The 16,091-nt window shown below is 34.9% G+C and overlaps 2 protein-coding genes across 4 annotated transcripts in view; both read left to right on the plus strand.

Moving 5' to 3' along the window:
* The window catches only part of Rab35 (RAS oncogene family member Rab35), a 5,398-nt gene extending 2,630 nt beyond the window's left edge, over window positions 1–2,768 (plus strand). For all 3 annotated transcript variants that reach the window (XM_026815324.1, XM_018028194.2, XM_026815325.1), the window contains 2 exons: window positions 421–845; window positions 1,098–2,768. In XM_026815324.1, the coding sequence (XP_026671125.1) occupies window positions 421–845; window positions 1,098–1,226 (554 nt within the window). In that variant the 3' untranslated portion in view covers window positions 1,227–2,768. The remainder of the gene's footprint in view (window positions 1–420; window positions 846–1,097) is intronic.
* A 406-nt stretch (window positions 2,769–3,174) lies between these two features.
* On the plus strand, window positions 3,175–15,745 carry Ppa (F-box and leucine rich repeat protein partner of paired). The gene has a single exon (XM_018028218.2). It carries the CDS (start codon window positions 4,981–4,983, stop codon window positions 6,424–6,426), a length of 1,446 nt encoding a protein of 481 aa, XP_017883707.1. The 5' UTR covers window positions 3,175–4,980; the 3' UTR covers window positions 6,427–15,745.
* The last annotated feature ends 346 nt before the right edge of the window (window positions 15,746–16,091 follow it).

Below are 16,091 nucleotides of genomic sequence, written 5' to 3' on the forward strand. Positions count from 1 at the left end.
TGAATTCTTATACTTTAGCTCTTCTTGGAAGTAATACAGATATATCACATATTTAACAGTTCTTTGGAAAGCAAGAAAGATCTTGTGTTCAATGTTGTTGAGTATTATTAAATATTTAGTTTAAATATACATAAAGCTATATAAATGATCATCTTCTTTTCTCCTTACATGTATCAAACCATTATTCCCGTTGATACTCATGAATTTCAGTAGAGTCATAGATTATTTGTAAATTAAGAATGATTATCATTGATTAACATTGTTTCTTGAGAAAATTGTTGCTGAACCGATAAAAATCATGTGATAAATAGAGTGATATCAAAATATGTTTTAGAACTCCACAGACTCCTTTGGACCTTATGTATCCATTTATTTATATGTATAAACTACTCATATATCTTGTCATGTTTCTGTTTCAAGGTGTGGGCAAAAGTTCACTGCTCTTACGATTCGCTGACAATACTTTTAACGGCAGTTACATAACGACAATAGGAGTGGATTTTAAAATACAAACTGTGGATGTAGATGGTGAGAGAGTAAAGCTCCAAATTTGGGATACAGCCGGACAAGAACGTTTTCGGACAATAACTTCAACTTACTACAGGGGAACACACGGTGTTATAGTTGTGTACGATGTGACCAGTGGTGATTCGTTTGCTAATGTTAAAAGATGGTTACATGAAATCGAACAAAATTGTGATGTGGTCAACAGGGTACTTGTAGGGAATAAGAATGATTCACCTAATGAAAAGGTGGTATTAACAGAAGATGCACAAAGATTTGCTAATCAAATGGGAATCCAACTGTTTGAAACTTCTGCTAAAAACAATATTAATGTTCAAGAAGTAAGTAACACTTATGCATACAATTTACTTTCATTGATTGCTATTCCTTATAGTATGTTTCGAGTTCAGATACTTATTTTCATTTCATTGCCTATATTATCATTATTCGAGTATTTAGATATTTGAACAAATTTTAAGAAAATGTATTGAAAAATATACTTCATAAGAATATAGTTACCGTACTGTCTTGTAGTCACAATTAAAATGTCGATTTAAATTAACTTTCAATTTATTCTAATTTGTTACATTTAGATGTTTATGGCCATAACACGCCAAGTATTAAGAACCAAAAAAGAGAGGAAGGAGCGACAGGCTATTCAAACCAGTGAAACAGTCAATTTAAGGAAAAGCACAAAGCAGCATAAAAAGAAGTGTTGTTAACAGCATCATAAGCATTATAATCTGTTGTTAATATCATTTAATAGAGAAAATAAGATGAAGCGAAAGCAGAGATTGCTAGCATGCGATTGTAACAGAAACACATTGTAATACCGATGTCTTTTAAAACCATTAAGTTTTTTATATCTAAATTATAACATCGAAGATTGTATATTCTCATAGAAATATACTTTAACGCTCTAGCAACGTTCAGTATATATAGGATGCAAATGTTATGAATGCGGAGTGTTTATTTAACTTTTGAGAGTAACTTTGCAAAACAGCACACTTTACAACAAGTAATACCTATTTTGAATGTGGCATTAAAAACGTAAGGGCCTATTTATATTGTACAATTTACAAGAAAAGAGTCAGCACAAGGAAGAAAAAAAAGTAAATCATATAAATGTATAGCTACTGCTTACCCAATCTTTTTTCCATTGCGTCAAGTTATTTATAAAAGGAAGCAACATGAAATAGATGGCGGAAAAATATATTGTACAAAGCTTAATCTAAATTTATTGCGTACAATAAAATAAAAAGAAACATGCGTGTGGAACTTGAATGATCACGGATACATTTTTCTTGAATAAGTTACCATAATGTGAATTCAACATATTGTTAATACAATGATATTTAATGAACGAAAACGATCCATCCTCGTCAACGGGATCTGATTCAATTTTATGCGTTCCCGCTTTTTGCCGATGATTTAGAATGGTTTTTAAGTAAATTTTAACAAAAGGTAACATGTGTTTACGGTATAACAGAGGCAAGCATTTTAATCGATGAAGGATTACGGTATGACAATTTAAATATAATCTATTCGTTGTCTTAAAACCGAGATGAGAGAGATTAGGAACTTTTTGTTCTTTCATTATGAATCTATTTAATTTCTTAATGTATACTTTAGAAAGTTTGACTCTCAGCACATGACAGCAGTGTGTTCTATTTTTACTGATTCAGTCTACTTCTTAAGCTAATAAACATTTTTAATAAACGTTAAATCGTCGAGATTATTTAAGAGTATTATTGTTATACATATAAAACAATTGACAATTAATAACAAAATTGTATGTGATTGTAATAGCGGATGAAAAGCTAAAACTTTCATAATGACGGAAAATGAACAATGACGAATATATTATAATTTTCCAAATTTGGTAATAAGTGCATGTATGTTTGACATATTATACATATACATTCTGATAATGCAGTAAATGTCGTTTATCATCTGTGATAGTAGTTAGGATATCCTAATCCGCTGCCGCTGTAATACCGTTAAAAACAGCTCCACGTGAATTATTGTAATCGATGTTAGCACGAAGTTTTTTGATCAGGACAACATATCTTGCAAATAAGGCGAAGAAGCGGCATCTTATAATTTGTAAATATATTCTACCTACTTGCCAGTTTTAATGGCATATCACAAATATTCCAACCAACCATATTCAATATTGTTTACTGTTATACAGTTATAACATTGTAATATGAATTACTATATACTTTAAATTTAAATAAATAGAATTTACGTGTATAAGAACATACCATGCATTATTTGTCATCTATTTCTTGTTCACCTTTCTCGTCTTATTATTATTTATTGTTTGGTATTTGCACATTTGTATTTTCAAGCACTAAGAAAACTAAAGTTTCCAATTTCAATAAATGTTTTCCAACTTCTTAGTTTTGAAACTGAGCATTCTATATTAAATGAGTATACATACACTCCTATGTTATATACTCCTATGTAGATTTGTACCTAAGTACATATGTACTATAGAGATTTTAACAAGCTAGCAATGTACACTTCCGTTTTAAAATCTATATATATTTTAAAAACGAAAGAAGTATATTAATTATGTATACGAAATTGCTTTATCAATATTTGCTGTAGTCCATACATCATTATGCTTTCACAACATTTATGTCCTACTATAAACAATACATAATACAAAGAATATTTTAATTGTTTGATCGATACAAATTCGTTGATGATCAGTGAAACAGTAATTCATACAGCACACGACAAAAAGCAGAGGAAATCAATTGTACTTTTTTCTTTCGAATCAAGACATAATTGTCAGATGGTCGTATATATATTTACAGATAAGTACTTATGTAAAATAACAATGAGGAGAAAAAGCAATTAGAAAGAAACGATCGATCAAAAGGGATATTGCAAAAGAGGGATCGAACGGGGAAAAAAAAATGCGAGGAACAGTGTAGTCGCAACGTGGTTCTCGGAGAGTACATGGTGTGTTATACCCCCACCATCCGACGAAAACTTAAAAATGCCGCCGCAGCGCAACCCGAATCGATATTCGTCGAGGTAGTCACGTGATCGGGACCCGAACTCCGTTGACCAATAGGCGACCGGCTCGAACAAAGTTTACTTTTCCCGTCCCGACACGACATCTGACTTCAGGTAACTGGAACAACAGTTCGCGACTGGTAGCGCACCGGTTTACGTTTTGGCGATGTGTCGTTTTGAAGCCAGTTACGCGAATGCTTTTGTGACATGTTTAACCGTTAAGAGGGCGAACGCGAGTACGATATTAAGATACGTACGCGTCTGACACGATTCGCTCGCGGTTCGTTTTCGGTTTGAGATACGGTAACGGCGCGGTGGTGCGCGTGCGAGTACATCGCTATCATTCGTATCGCGTCTAAAAAGAGAAATGATGATCATGTGGCGAAGAGCAGGGCGCACGTAGTTTAGTTTGGAGAGCAACTGTCTCCTCGTGTGCGAGCAGTAAGAAAAGAAGATAAATAATTGGCGTGGTGAGAGTGAGAGAGGTGAAGTAATAACAAATACGTTTTGGAGAAAGAAGCTGGACGAGAAAAAGTGTACCTCACGTACTTATTGTACGGCGCGACACTCACGCATGCACGACGTACGTGTATACTTACGTACGCGCGCTCGCAAGCGCGCCTGCAGCACACAGACGTACGTAACAACGTTAATACACACGCGCGCAAACGCACACGCGCGCGCACATGCGCGCGTGTGTGTATGTATATCACTGTAGATGACTACGTACACGTACCTGTACGTCTATAGAAAGAGAAGAAGAAGAGAAGGACGGTGCGAGGGAGGTTAAAGGAGAGAGGGCGCTTGGGAAAGGAGGAAGGGAGCGAGTAAAAGAGAGAAACGTAGAGTGCGAGAAGAAAGAAAGCGAAACGCGTGGAAGAAGCGAAATAGGAGTCGAAAAATGCGGTAGTGTTACGTTTGTTGTGTGCCGTTTCGCGAGTGCTCTCTAAGAAATATATCTGCGTGGGATTGAAAATTGGTGAAGTAAAACAATCGATGAACTTTCTCTCATTCGATTCGTTTTTTTGGTTAGAACGGATCTATTGTCAATGATCAATCTAATCGGAGAGTTAACACGAACGGCCGAAAAATAAATTCCTTCGAGGCTGAGATTATACGCACGTCGTTGGACCGTACGAATTAATATTCGTACGAAATAATCGGGGAAGTATGTATTACGCATGGTATGAGATCGTCGGATGTAACTAAAAAGAAGAATAGCGGCGCGTGGAAGACAGGAAAAGCGAGACAGGGAGAGAAAGAGAAAGAGAAAGAGAAGCGTGAAGAGATGATTCCGTAAGGACGGAAGGCTGTGAAGGGGCGGCAAGGGAAGGGGTCGGAAAGGAAAGGGAAAGGGAAAGATATACAAAGTGATCGCGGACGTTCAGAGATTTTGAAAAACGAGTGTATGTGCGGGCGTGTGTGTATATATCAGTGGGCAAGATGGAGGAAAGTCAGCTGTTGATGACGGAACTTCCTGCATTAACGCCGAACCGCGGCACGACGTTGCTTCATCGTTCGGGACATTATTATCAGTTGCACCAGCCGCACCTAGCCGCGATACAGTCGTCGCAAAGTCAAGGGATCCTCTACAACTCGAGCAACACGCCACATTATACCAGCGGTACGACCGGTCTACCGGCATACGCGCAAGGCCTCTCGTCGAGGCAACAACCGCAAGTAACTCCCCGCGGCACGGTCGCGGCCAGCACGCATATCTCCTGTTTGTATCCTGAAATATTGGCGCTGATCTTCAGCTACCTCGAGGTCAGGGACAAAGGACGCGCGGCACAAGTGTGTACCGCGTGGAGGGATGCAGCGTATTACCGGTCCGTCTGGCGAGGGGTTGAGGCCAGGTTACATTTAAGAAAGCAGGCACCGGCGTTGTTCGCTAGCCTGGTCAGGAGAGGAGTGAAAAGGGTTCAGGTATTGTCGCTGAGAAGAGGTCTCGGCGATGTTTTGAAAGGCGTGCCAAACCTGGAGGCGTTGAATCTTTCAGGCTGCTACAATATCACCGACGCCGGCCTGATCAACGCTTTCTATCAAGAATATCCCACGCTCACCGAATTGAATCTTTCGTTGTGCAAACAAGTGTCGGACATTTCTCTCGGTAGGACAGTGCCGTATTTAAAAAATCTAGAGCATCTCGAGCTCGGTGGTTGTAGCAACATTACCAATGCCGGGCTGCTCTGTATAGCGTGGAATTTGAAAAAACTGAAGAGACTCGATTTGCGAAGTTGTTGGCAAGTATCTGACTTGGGTATAGCGAATTTGGCCGGCGTGAATCGCGAAGCGGCCGGGGGAAATTTCGAATTGGAGTATCTGAGCCTTCAGGATTGTCAGCGGCTGAGCGACGAGGCTCTCAGGTATGTGTCGATCGGTCTGACCACCCTGAAATCCATCAACCTTTCGTTTTGCGTGTGCATCACCGACTCGGGACTGAAACACCTGGCCAAAATGCCCAGCTTGCTTGAATTGAACCTTCGCTCGTGCGACAATATTTCCGACATCGGTATGGCGTACCTCGCGGAAGGTGGTAGCAGGATTTCCTCGTTGGACGTGTCGTTCTGCGACAAAATCGGGGATCAAGCGCTCGTTCACATCTCCCAGGGACTGTTCAATTTGAAATCCTTATCGCTGTCCGCATGCCAAATCAGCGACGAGGGTATCTGCAAGATCGCGAAGACCTTGCACGATTTGGAGACTCTGAACATCGGCCAGTGTAGCAGGTTGACGGACAAGGGACTCTACACCATTGCCGAGAGTATGAAGCATTTGAAATGTATCGATCTTTACGGATGTACCAGGATAAGTACCAACGGCTTAGAGAGGATTATGAAGTTGCCGCAACTGAATACGTTAAACCTTGGTCTGTGGCACATGCGGTGATGGCTTTTTCTGAACCGTACGCACTATTTACGTTCCTGCATTCGTATGAACGATGAACGCGTTTCCTCGATGCCAGTCAAGCATCGTCGGATACCATACCGATCTCTGAGTTATTTCTCTTAACTCTTTTCCTCCTTTACTTTTCTCTTATTTCTCGTAAACATTTTTTACGGGCTGTCCAATTGAACGGATAAGTGTAAGTCAACATTAAGCTCGATTCCGTTCGGATTTTCTTTTCTTCTCGTGACTAACCGGTGACTGCCATCGCGCATCGTGTCAAAGATCAATTTTTACTTATCAGTTAATAATAAAAAAATAAAAGGTTCATTATTCGTGTGATACGCAAGTTTACCCTCGTTCAACGTACTTCAACTTTTCGGTACGAAATATCTTTCACCGGGGTCCTTTCTTTCTGTATGTTCGACGGCTTCGTTCATCGCATATCTGTAATAACTAACTCAAGGTTTCACATTTTGCTATACCATTTCTTTATCATACACCACTAAGTGTCAGTCAAAGATTATATATCCCCACGTTTCAAATGATTACGCTTTTCTAATTTAATCGATTGCGTTCACAACTGCCGTCTCCAATGCTCTCGCAATATTTCACACATTAACACATACATACATGTACGTACATTGTTGCTATACACGGCAAAAAGGTTTCGATTAAATTAAACACACGATACGAAATGAATCGATAAGTGAAAGGAGTAAGAGCCTCTTTCTTGAGAAACGTTATTGTTCATGTATTATAAAACAAGCAGATCAAATGTTTTTAGTTTTTTCTATTGGTTTAAACGTTCTCAATTAATTTTGTATTATCGTGTGGGAAACTTTTTTGCCAGAGATAGTACCGTGGAGGCACGTGCGTTTTTCATGTACGTACGCGCACGTGCGCACACGACTGCATCTACCGTGTGAAGCAATCGGGCGTAGAACACATACGCGGTTAGCATACTTTCTTTTTCACCTGTTTTCCGTTAACGAATGTTTCATCCTGCAGGCAATCACGTATAATGCAATAATTCTATAACACAGCACGGTTAAAAAATTGAGAAAGTGACTCCCATATATCGTATAAAGCGATTGTGATATTCCAAATAGACGCGTATGACTTTATTTTAAACTTCTCGCGTATTGAACGAAAAACATTTTTATGGAATAATGTGGTAGGATAGTCACGTGCGCTTTAATATATTCAAAGAATGTGATCACACCGTGCTGTAGATTGCCTGTACCACTTTCGATTTATACTGAACGAACACTATTAAGTATATTATATATACAATCTTACACAAAAGTAACAAAGATTTTGAATTCTTTTCTTCTTCAGTTTTAAACATAAATATTTGAGTTACTTTCCATACTGTTCTTTTCAAAAATATGCATCTGTTGTTTGGTAAAGAATACTGTTTCTTCTCTTTCGCTGATTCGATTGTTTGTGGTAAAGTCGTACCAAAGAACCGGAGATTAGACTAACGTTACATAACAATCGTCCGATTCGTTTATCTTTGCCGTGATCCGATTATGTCGATACGAGATACCGTGTAGATATGATAGTTACGTCTCCTTTGAACAGTGTATAGAGCATTTGCTCCCTGAATAACAATAAGTGTATTCGACGTGGCATTTGTAACAAGAGCTATGATGTATGTCAAAAGATGAAAAATTTTTTAGGCGTCAATTTTGTATGATACGATGATTATTTAGTTTGTACGCGACTTAGTAACGGTAGACGCGATTCCGTTTTGTAAAGAAATCTATTTTCTTCTAATTCTATTTTGTAGAGATATCAAATGATAGCGCATACGCCTCTTGAAGGCATGCAGCTATAGACGTAAAGTGCAGAAAAGGGAAAGATGAATATAGGGAGAGAGTGTGCAGATTCACAATGTGAATTTTACAGACATAGGGATGATGTTTCTATTGCCGCGAACGAAAACCGTGAACTATATCTACATACGTCGATGTGATGATTTGTATACGGACCTAAAAATTAGTGAAGATGAATCCTATTCATTAGCTTGGTGCATACTAAATGCTCTTTTATTTTCTATATCAAACTAGGCATGCTATTGTTTTTGTTAATTAGAAATTGAACTTTCGTTGTTACAGTTTCGATTTGTAAAAGTTATCCATCGGAAAACGTTGCATGCAGTTTTTTCATTAATATCTTTCGTTTAAGAAATTTAAAAGTAAGTTTGGGCTCTTTTAATGTTTACCCATTAAATTTCAAATGCTAAATTTATATTTTCATAAACTTTTGTGATACTGCAGATGTAAAGTGATATAGCTAGTACACAATGTAAACTATTTAGTATTGCATTTAGTAAATAATATACATCTACTATTAATTTTGTTAACATTTGTCATACGTGTATCACGTTAGGTCATTCCATAAATAATGTGGACTTTAACACTAAAACGAGTTAAATTGATGGGCGTTTAATAGAAAAATGCCTGCTTAAAAATATATCCGTATGTTTTAATGTTAATGAAGTGAGAATGAACAGAAAATGTAGTGAAAGAAGTGAAACATCAATAAATAGAGAGTTATCTCAATGGTAGATGAAAATTAAAAGGAATTTGCATTATTAATGGGTTGACTTAAGAAAAGATGACAAATTAAAACTTTAAAGAAAAATTGCATTTTGTATTCACCAATCTAACTTATAAGAATATTGTCTTCTGTTATTATCGCATCAACATCGTATAATGCATCTCATTAGTTATTTTCGGGGCAAAAATTTCATTCTTACCTTGTCTTTCGCTCTACTTATTTACTGCGATTTTATGTTCTACGTATCTTATTCTAGATAATTTTGTTACGATATGTTTGGTCTTTTTCTTAATTATTATATATTACGGCTTTTTTGTTGTACATTATTGTAGGAAATGGGCGTTGCTTGATGATACCGAATCGATAAATTACCAACACATTTGATTAAAATTTCTGAACGTGTTATACATATTACTGCGTTCTGTTTTCTGTATATTATATTCAGTTGCTGTTATATATTAATGGACATAATCGTTTAAAAATTGATACAATATGTTACATCCCTAATAAGTTTCAGTTTTATCTCCTACATGTTTTCTTACATCTATTACATGATTTAAATGTTCCATTTTTGCAGCTAAACGCTGGATTCGAGTTATATCGGTGGAATCATTATTTAAATCTCAAAAATATTTATTTTATTTGTCATACCACAAATGGTACATCCATTCAATCTTCAAAACTCGGTACAGGGATAACAATAAATGATACGTTATCATTCTGATTTATGAGAAACGTAATTTATGTAATCCTTGTTGCATCGTAGAGATTTTTAATGAATGTTCCCGGCTAAAATGAATCCAAACACAGTGTAAATCGGATTAATTTTGGAATTATTAAAAGTTCAACAGATTTATGTAATATTTCACGTCGCAATATGTTGAAAACATCTCTACGAGTTTCAAACTAAATAATAAATTAAAAATGCTTAAATATTAATTAATAAATTCTTTTAATAATCTGCCTGTTAGTGAATAATTTTGTACAACTATCCACGTAGAGATAGAAGAATAACATGATGGAGGAAATTGATCAAACAATTTTATCTTCCTCTAGCCAATGCTTTTTGTAGCCACTGTACATCCGCCCATAAATACACATTAGGACATTTGTGTAAAAAAAATACTCATACTAACTGTGATCATTACCGTAATTAGATCTTTTATTGTATTATTTGAACTGCAGATGCTCGTGCAACTTATGATATATTAAAATGTGCAAAAAATAAAAGTGGATAAAATATTGGTAGTAAAATGTATAACTATAATCATTTGAAGATTAGAAAAGAGCGTTGATATGTGTAGAATCTACTTATATAAACGAATGAATCGTGCTATAAGGTCTTCATATTTTCATTCAACATCTTTCTTTGTAATATACGCTTGAATGCACATATCTTTTAATAATAAATCTTTCAGAAAGTTTTCATCAAATGTGCATGGAAATTCATTCGATTCGGTGTTGTTACGATTTATCTATTCTAGCAATTTTAAAATTCAGTAATAATTTGATATGTAATGTGCAATTGATTTATTGATTTCAAATCGTAATTTTTCATTCAACAGCGCATATTTTCTATCAGTAACGAATGAATGACAATTCTCTTTGTCAAATTGACTTGTTCTTTATTTGACGGTAAAAATAAACAGGTTGATGTAAATAATTTCTGTTCTTAAGTATTGTTGTATTACAGTTGTATGTTACCATGCTCATTAAGTCTAGAAGTATGATCACAAGTAAATAGGAATGTACAGTGGCTCGAATTCTTTCGTGAGCCACTGTAAATATTCGCGCGTTCTGTTTTTGAAGATCAGTTTTCTTATAAAAAGAAAAAATGGATACTGTTGTTACGATATTTTCCTTACCTAAAATTAAGGAACTACTATATCGGATTTTTGTTAGTAAAAATATGTACATGAAATCGTTACAGCATTTACCACATAGAACGCGACGTGCAGGAACTTGAAAAACCGTAATTTTTCAATTACTATCGAATTCTCTGTTTTCGTTGACAATGTTAAATCACTGCGAAGTGATTGCGTTTGTTAAGCTTTTATAATATATTTCTTTATATGTTAATATAGTTCATTTGCACTTTTACAAATATGTTTTTTTTCTCAATATCCTCCTTGCATGTACGCAATCATACGATTCATGTGTACTGTATACGACAAGAATAAGCAAGCAAGTTTGCATACCAATAAAAAAATTAGTCTGATGTTGGGATAATTAATTAATTCGGTTTTTGTGCAATTGCATGCGATAGTTTAATTTTTGTTATCATATGTTTCATACGTTTCGTACAGACTTCAAATGAAATGCACTTATTAATTTATAAAATTCAGTTTCAAAACTGCGCTTAAATACTCGAGTTGAGTGGTGCACTATAAATATAACAGAAACTACTTTAATTCTATAATCACAAGTAATCGAAAATCCTTATAGTATCAAGCTTACTCGTACAAAGGCTGTTAACTGAATAGTACATGATGAAAACTTTCAAAGAACGAATTCTACAGCATCACAGATACTTGCTGCAGCTGCAGCTGCATAAAATCGGACTAAAATTATTTTTAATAGAATTTAAATTCCATTCAATACCAGTTGACTTCGTGTTGTATAAGCCTGATACTGGTTCGTCTTCCCAATGTTCTGTCTTTCTATGTTTACTCTATTTCTGTAGTTATGTCGATTGGGGTTTCTCTTCTCCATTAGTCCCAAGGAATATCCTTTATTATGTCTACCGTTCTTTCTTTCGGCAACTTTGATTGTCGTCCACATGAAGTTTTCAATTGAATTGGAAAATTCTTGATCTCGTTACAGAAAAATACTTTTAAAAATCCAGAATACTTTTGGGATCAATTATACACAATACCTTTACAAAATAATATGAGTTCTACAACATACTATATAATAGAAGTTAATAAAGTAAATGAAACGCTATCCTCGCATTGATATTTCTATTGTTCGACTTCCATGTATTAGTTACAGTAATTAACAAAAATTTCTACATCGACCGTTGGACAGTATGCTTATTTCGAACATGAAATACACGATGAACGAAGCTCCTGAATTCCAGACGCTCATAAAAGATATTAATAACTAAAATTCTGAATCCCTTTGTCCTATCTTCTTTTATTTGTATAACTGGCCTGGACTATCCGTACGTAAAATTGACAACATATTTCTATGTATCTTTAAGCGAACGTACAAAATGCTCGGAGTACGCGACGCATACGAAATATAAAAGCACCTTCATAATTCTCTACAACACAAATTATTGAAATATTTATTTTCTAATAGAAATACGTATTTGCATAAATCCTCGCAATTCAGTTGTATCTCCTCTGTAAGATGTTCGCTAATACGAGAGTGAGACGATGATTTGCTATGAATTATTGATAGCTGATTCATGATTAGCTGTCGTCAGAGAAAATAGAAGAGTCGAGCGAGCGACGTTCTTTGTGAAAATTAGAAGAACATCATTCTAATGTAATTACGAAATGTAAAAAGTTTGTATCTTCCTAAACTGCGTATCAGTTATCAGTGGTATGTACATAGACGAACAGTCAGTTACAAACTTATCAAATTTTTATAATAGAAGTACTTTTGTACTATTATAATACGTTTGTTAAAAATGGAATTAGACAGATTTCAAGGATATGGTGGCGTTTTCTGCATCTGTCGATTGCATATGAACATAGTCTAAAATCAGCATACAGCAAAGTAGTACGTCATTATCTGCCTACTACTTGCTTACGTTCCTAGTAAACAAATAAGAAATGTCTTCTTTGGAATCTGTCAAATTTCATCGTTCTTATTTTCCTTTTGTTTAAACTGTTTGAAGAATCTTAGGTATATTTGTGACTGACTGCAAGCGTTTCTCTATTCATATACTCGCTATTGTATATAAATGTTTTTCATAGTAAAATACATGATTTGTTACCCTTTTTCATAAAGACATTCAAGATTAAAAACGGGAATCGATTTTGTTTACCGAGTTGATGAAAGGAATCATCGAATTGTTTCTCAAATAAAAAAAATTAACAAATGTGTGTATCGTATGCCTGTGGGAATTATAAAGTACATTTACAAAGTAAGCAATATGTCCCATATACAAGGAAGCATGAACAACTTCGTCAGACAAAGACTGTTCGAATCGGTACGAGGAACGAAGGAGACGGCGTCACGTTTTTTAATTCAAAATAAAATATAATATCCGTAAGTTTGCTTGTAAATTTGCCGTAAGTATATACATACACGTGTATATGATAAATGTAAAGTTACAAAAGCTACGAAAAAGACACGAGTTTTGGAAAAAGAATTATTCATATTCCACTGGTCGATACCTTATTACTACGATATAGGTACACAAAATGTTTCAGAAAAGTTTGTTCAAGGAAGAACGTGACAATATGTTGTGAACTAAACGAGGAAACGAAGAAGCGAAAAGTAGAGAAAGAAACTTGATAAGTCTGTGGTGAGGTGGCAAAATGGGATGAAGCATGTAATCCTTCGATTCTATTTTTACGATTTCATAGTTGAATTTATCAATCGGGTCGTTTTTAAAGTAATATGATCTCTTTGATCAGTTCCACGCTACGGTATTACGTGAGCAGCGTGACACAAGTTTTGTCAACTGACCACAGAGACAATAGGAAGGTCTCAGCGTTTCAAGCTATCATTTTCGTTGTTTAACGTTAGATAAGCTTTTATATGAAAACGAGTAACGGATCGGAGTGTCGTTTCGGCGCGTCGAATTCAGAGACCATCATTATTCAGATGTCAGGTGAGAACGAGACGGTAAATATGCAGGTGCGTTCACGATGCTTGTGTAAATTGATCCAATTGCAATTTTTTTTATGTATGAGAGAAATGAGAGTTAGTGCGATAATCTGTAACTGATTACGGTCTTACACGTGCTGCGCCGTTCAACTGATTTTATTTATCAGTTGTGCGAAAAATCCGAAGAAGGAAACTTGCGTTCTCGTTACCATTTTCATTCGAAATGAGATATACAGCCAGTGCATAGAAAACGCATACAACAGGCAAAACGAAAATTGAGAGAAGTTAATTAAACTACATACTTTACATATCCAAACTTATAAGTAAAGTTTCCAAAGCAAAAGAAAACATGCGTATTTCAAACTTTTACCATCGATGTTTTGTTACATTGTAAAAAATATTCGATGCGGTTGCGTTGAATTGATATCAACACCGTTTCTCATTAATTGTTGAGTTGGATGCTAATATTTTCAGTTTGTAAATAGGTGTATAAAGAATTTAGTTATGTACGTACACCCATCTCATTATATTTTGACCGAAAACGAACACGAACAAGCGTGCACCGCCGTTAGAGGCATATGGCGAACAATGCGTATTCGCGGTCAAGATACAATGAGTCAAGTGTATACACTTCTATTATAATTATTATTTTGCATTACGTATATCTGTTATAGGGAAAGTTCTCATTTGTTGAAGAAAGAAACAATGTTTTATGTTTTGATAGGAATAAGAAAAAATAAGCAATTCGAATATGTTCATGTGTTCAGATAGCAAAATCTGGTATATACAATTTTTATAATACCTAAGGTGACATTGATATCTTGTCAAGAAAAGTAAGTTGTATTGCGTCTTCCTATCATGTTAGTTTTAGTTATAATTAATTACAATAAAATCTATCGTATGTGATCTTCAAAACTGTATTTAAAAATTGGTAGCAAAATAGTGCATATCACGTTTTGTCACCTGAGCACAGATTAAAAAGCAAGTATAGAAATTTCGAAATCAAATTAGGAAGAAATTCAGTTATAGAAGAATAATTTGATTTAACGTCATTTTTGTTTCGAAATTTCTAATGTAATATGAGAAATGGATAATGTTCAAAGGGTAATGAATCTTTCAACGTTTTAATATAAAACATCAAGTTTTTATCCAACTTCATTCGAATCAAAAGAAAAATCTATGTTTCATATTTCACAATAAAAGTATCGACGATACGTTTTGTATATGTAATTGCTCCTATTTTTGTCTCTCAGTATAAATACTCAGATGAGAAAATTAACCATTTCGAAGACTCATTAATTTTCTACTGTTTTCAATTTATTGACAAATTGATCACCGCTTTTATGATAATGAAATGAAAAATAAATTCGAGATGTGGCGGCATTTACATATACCTACTACAATTTCCCTCAAGTAAGTGAAATATGTAATCATACATTAACGTTCGTGACACACGTTTTTCATAAAATATTATTTCGTGAAATGGAATTTTCAATTCTCAATTATTAATTAATTATCAGTTTTAGTGGTTTTGTTAAATTGTTGATTAATTTTTTATAAGAATACTGGCAATTATAATAATAAAGAAAGCGCTTTGGAATCTGTAATTGAAACAGTGAATTATGTAGTACGTGTATCCAAATGTACGAAGGAAATGCATTTAAAAATCAATGAGTGGTCGGAATATCGAGAACGCGAGTCGAGGGGAAACATTCAAATATTTGACTATTGTGTAGTTGATTATATGTATTATATAATAGTACACATACGTTATGTGTGTATGTGCGCGTGAAGAACTGAAGAGGAATTCGGCCTGCTGATCGCTCCGTCCGTAGCGCACTTTGTAATTATGTGCTGTAAATATTCAACGACGATATGTTTAGCTAATAATACACGCCCAATTGTGTGACTGTAAATACCAGACGTGAAGAAGATGTTTGTTAAATATAGAATACGTTACGTTTTTCAATACGTCTATGTCATTTGTTCACCTTCTCTTGTCACTTCAGTATCTCATTGCTCAATCTTTGTTCATTAACACAATCAATAACATTTGCAGTAGATAGCTACTCGTCGAGTACAAAACAAATTATCAAAAGGTACCTGATTTTACAAATTAAGAAATTTCTTCACAAATTAAATCTTCTGACAGGATAGTTTGATCAAACTTTAATAATTGTTTAAGGATGTTAAGGATTTTATTAAAATGTGTTGGGTATGACTTTAAGGATGTATTGGCTATAGAGTCAATCCCAAAAGTTTATGTACCTTAGAAAAACGCATTTCCTATAATTAAAAAGAAATCAGACGTCGGA

This window comes from Ceratina calcarata, unplaced genomic scaffold (assembly GCF_001652005.2).
Source record: "Ceratina calcarata isolate Rehan_Ccalc_2016 unplaced genomic scaffold, ASM165200v1 scaffold44, whole genome shotgun sequence".
In the NCBI taxonomy this organism is placed as follows: Eukaryota; Metazoa; Arthropoda; class Insecta; order Hymenoptera; family Apidae; genus Ceratina; species Ceratina calcarata.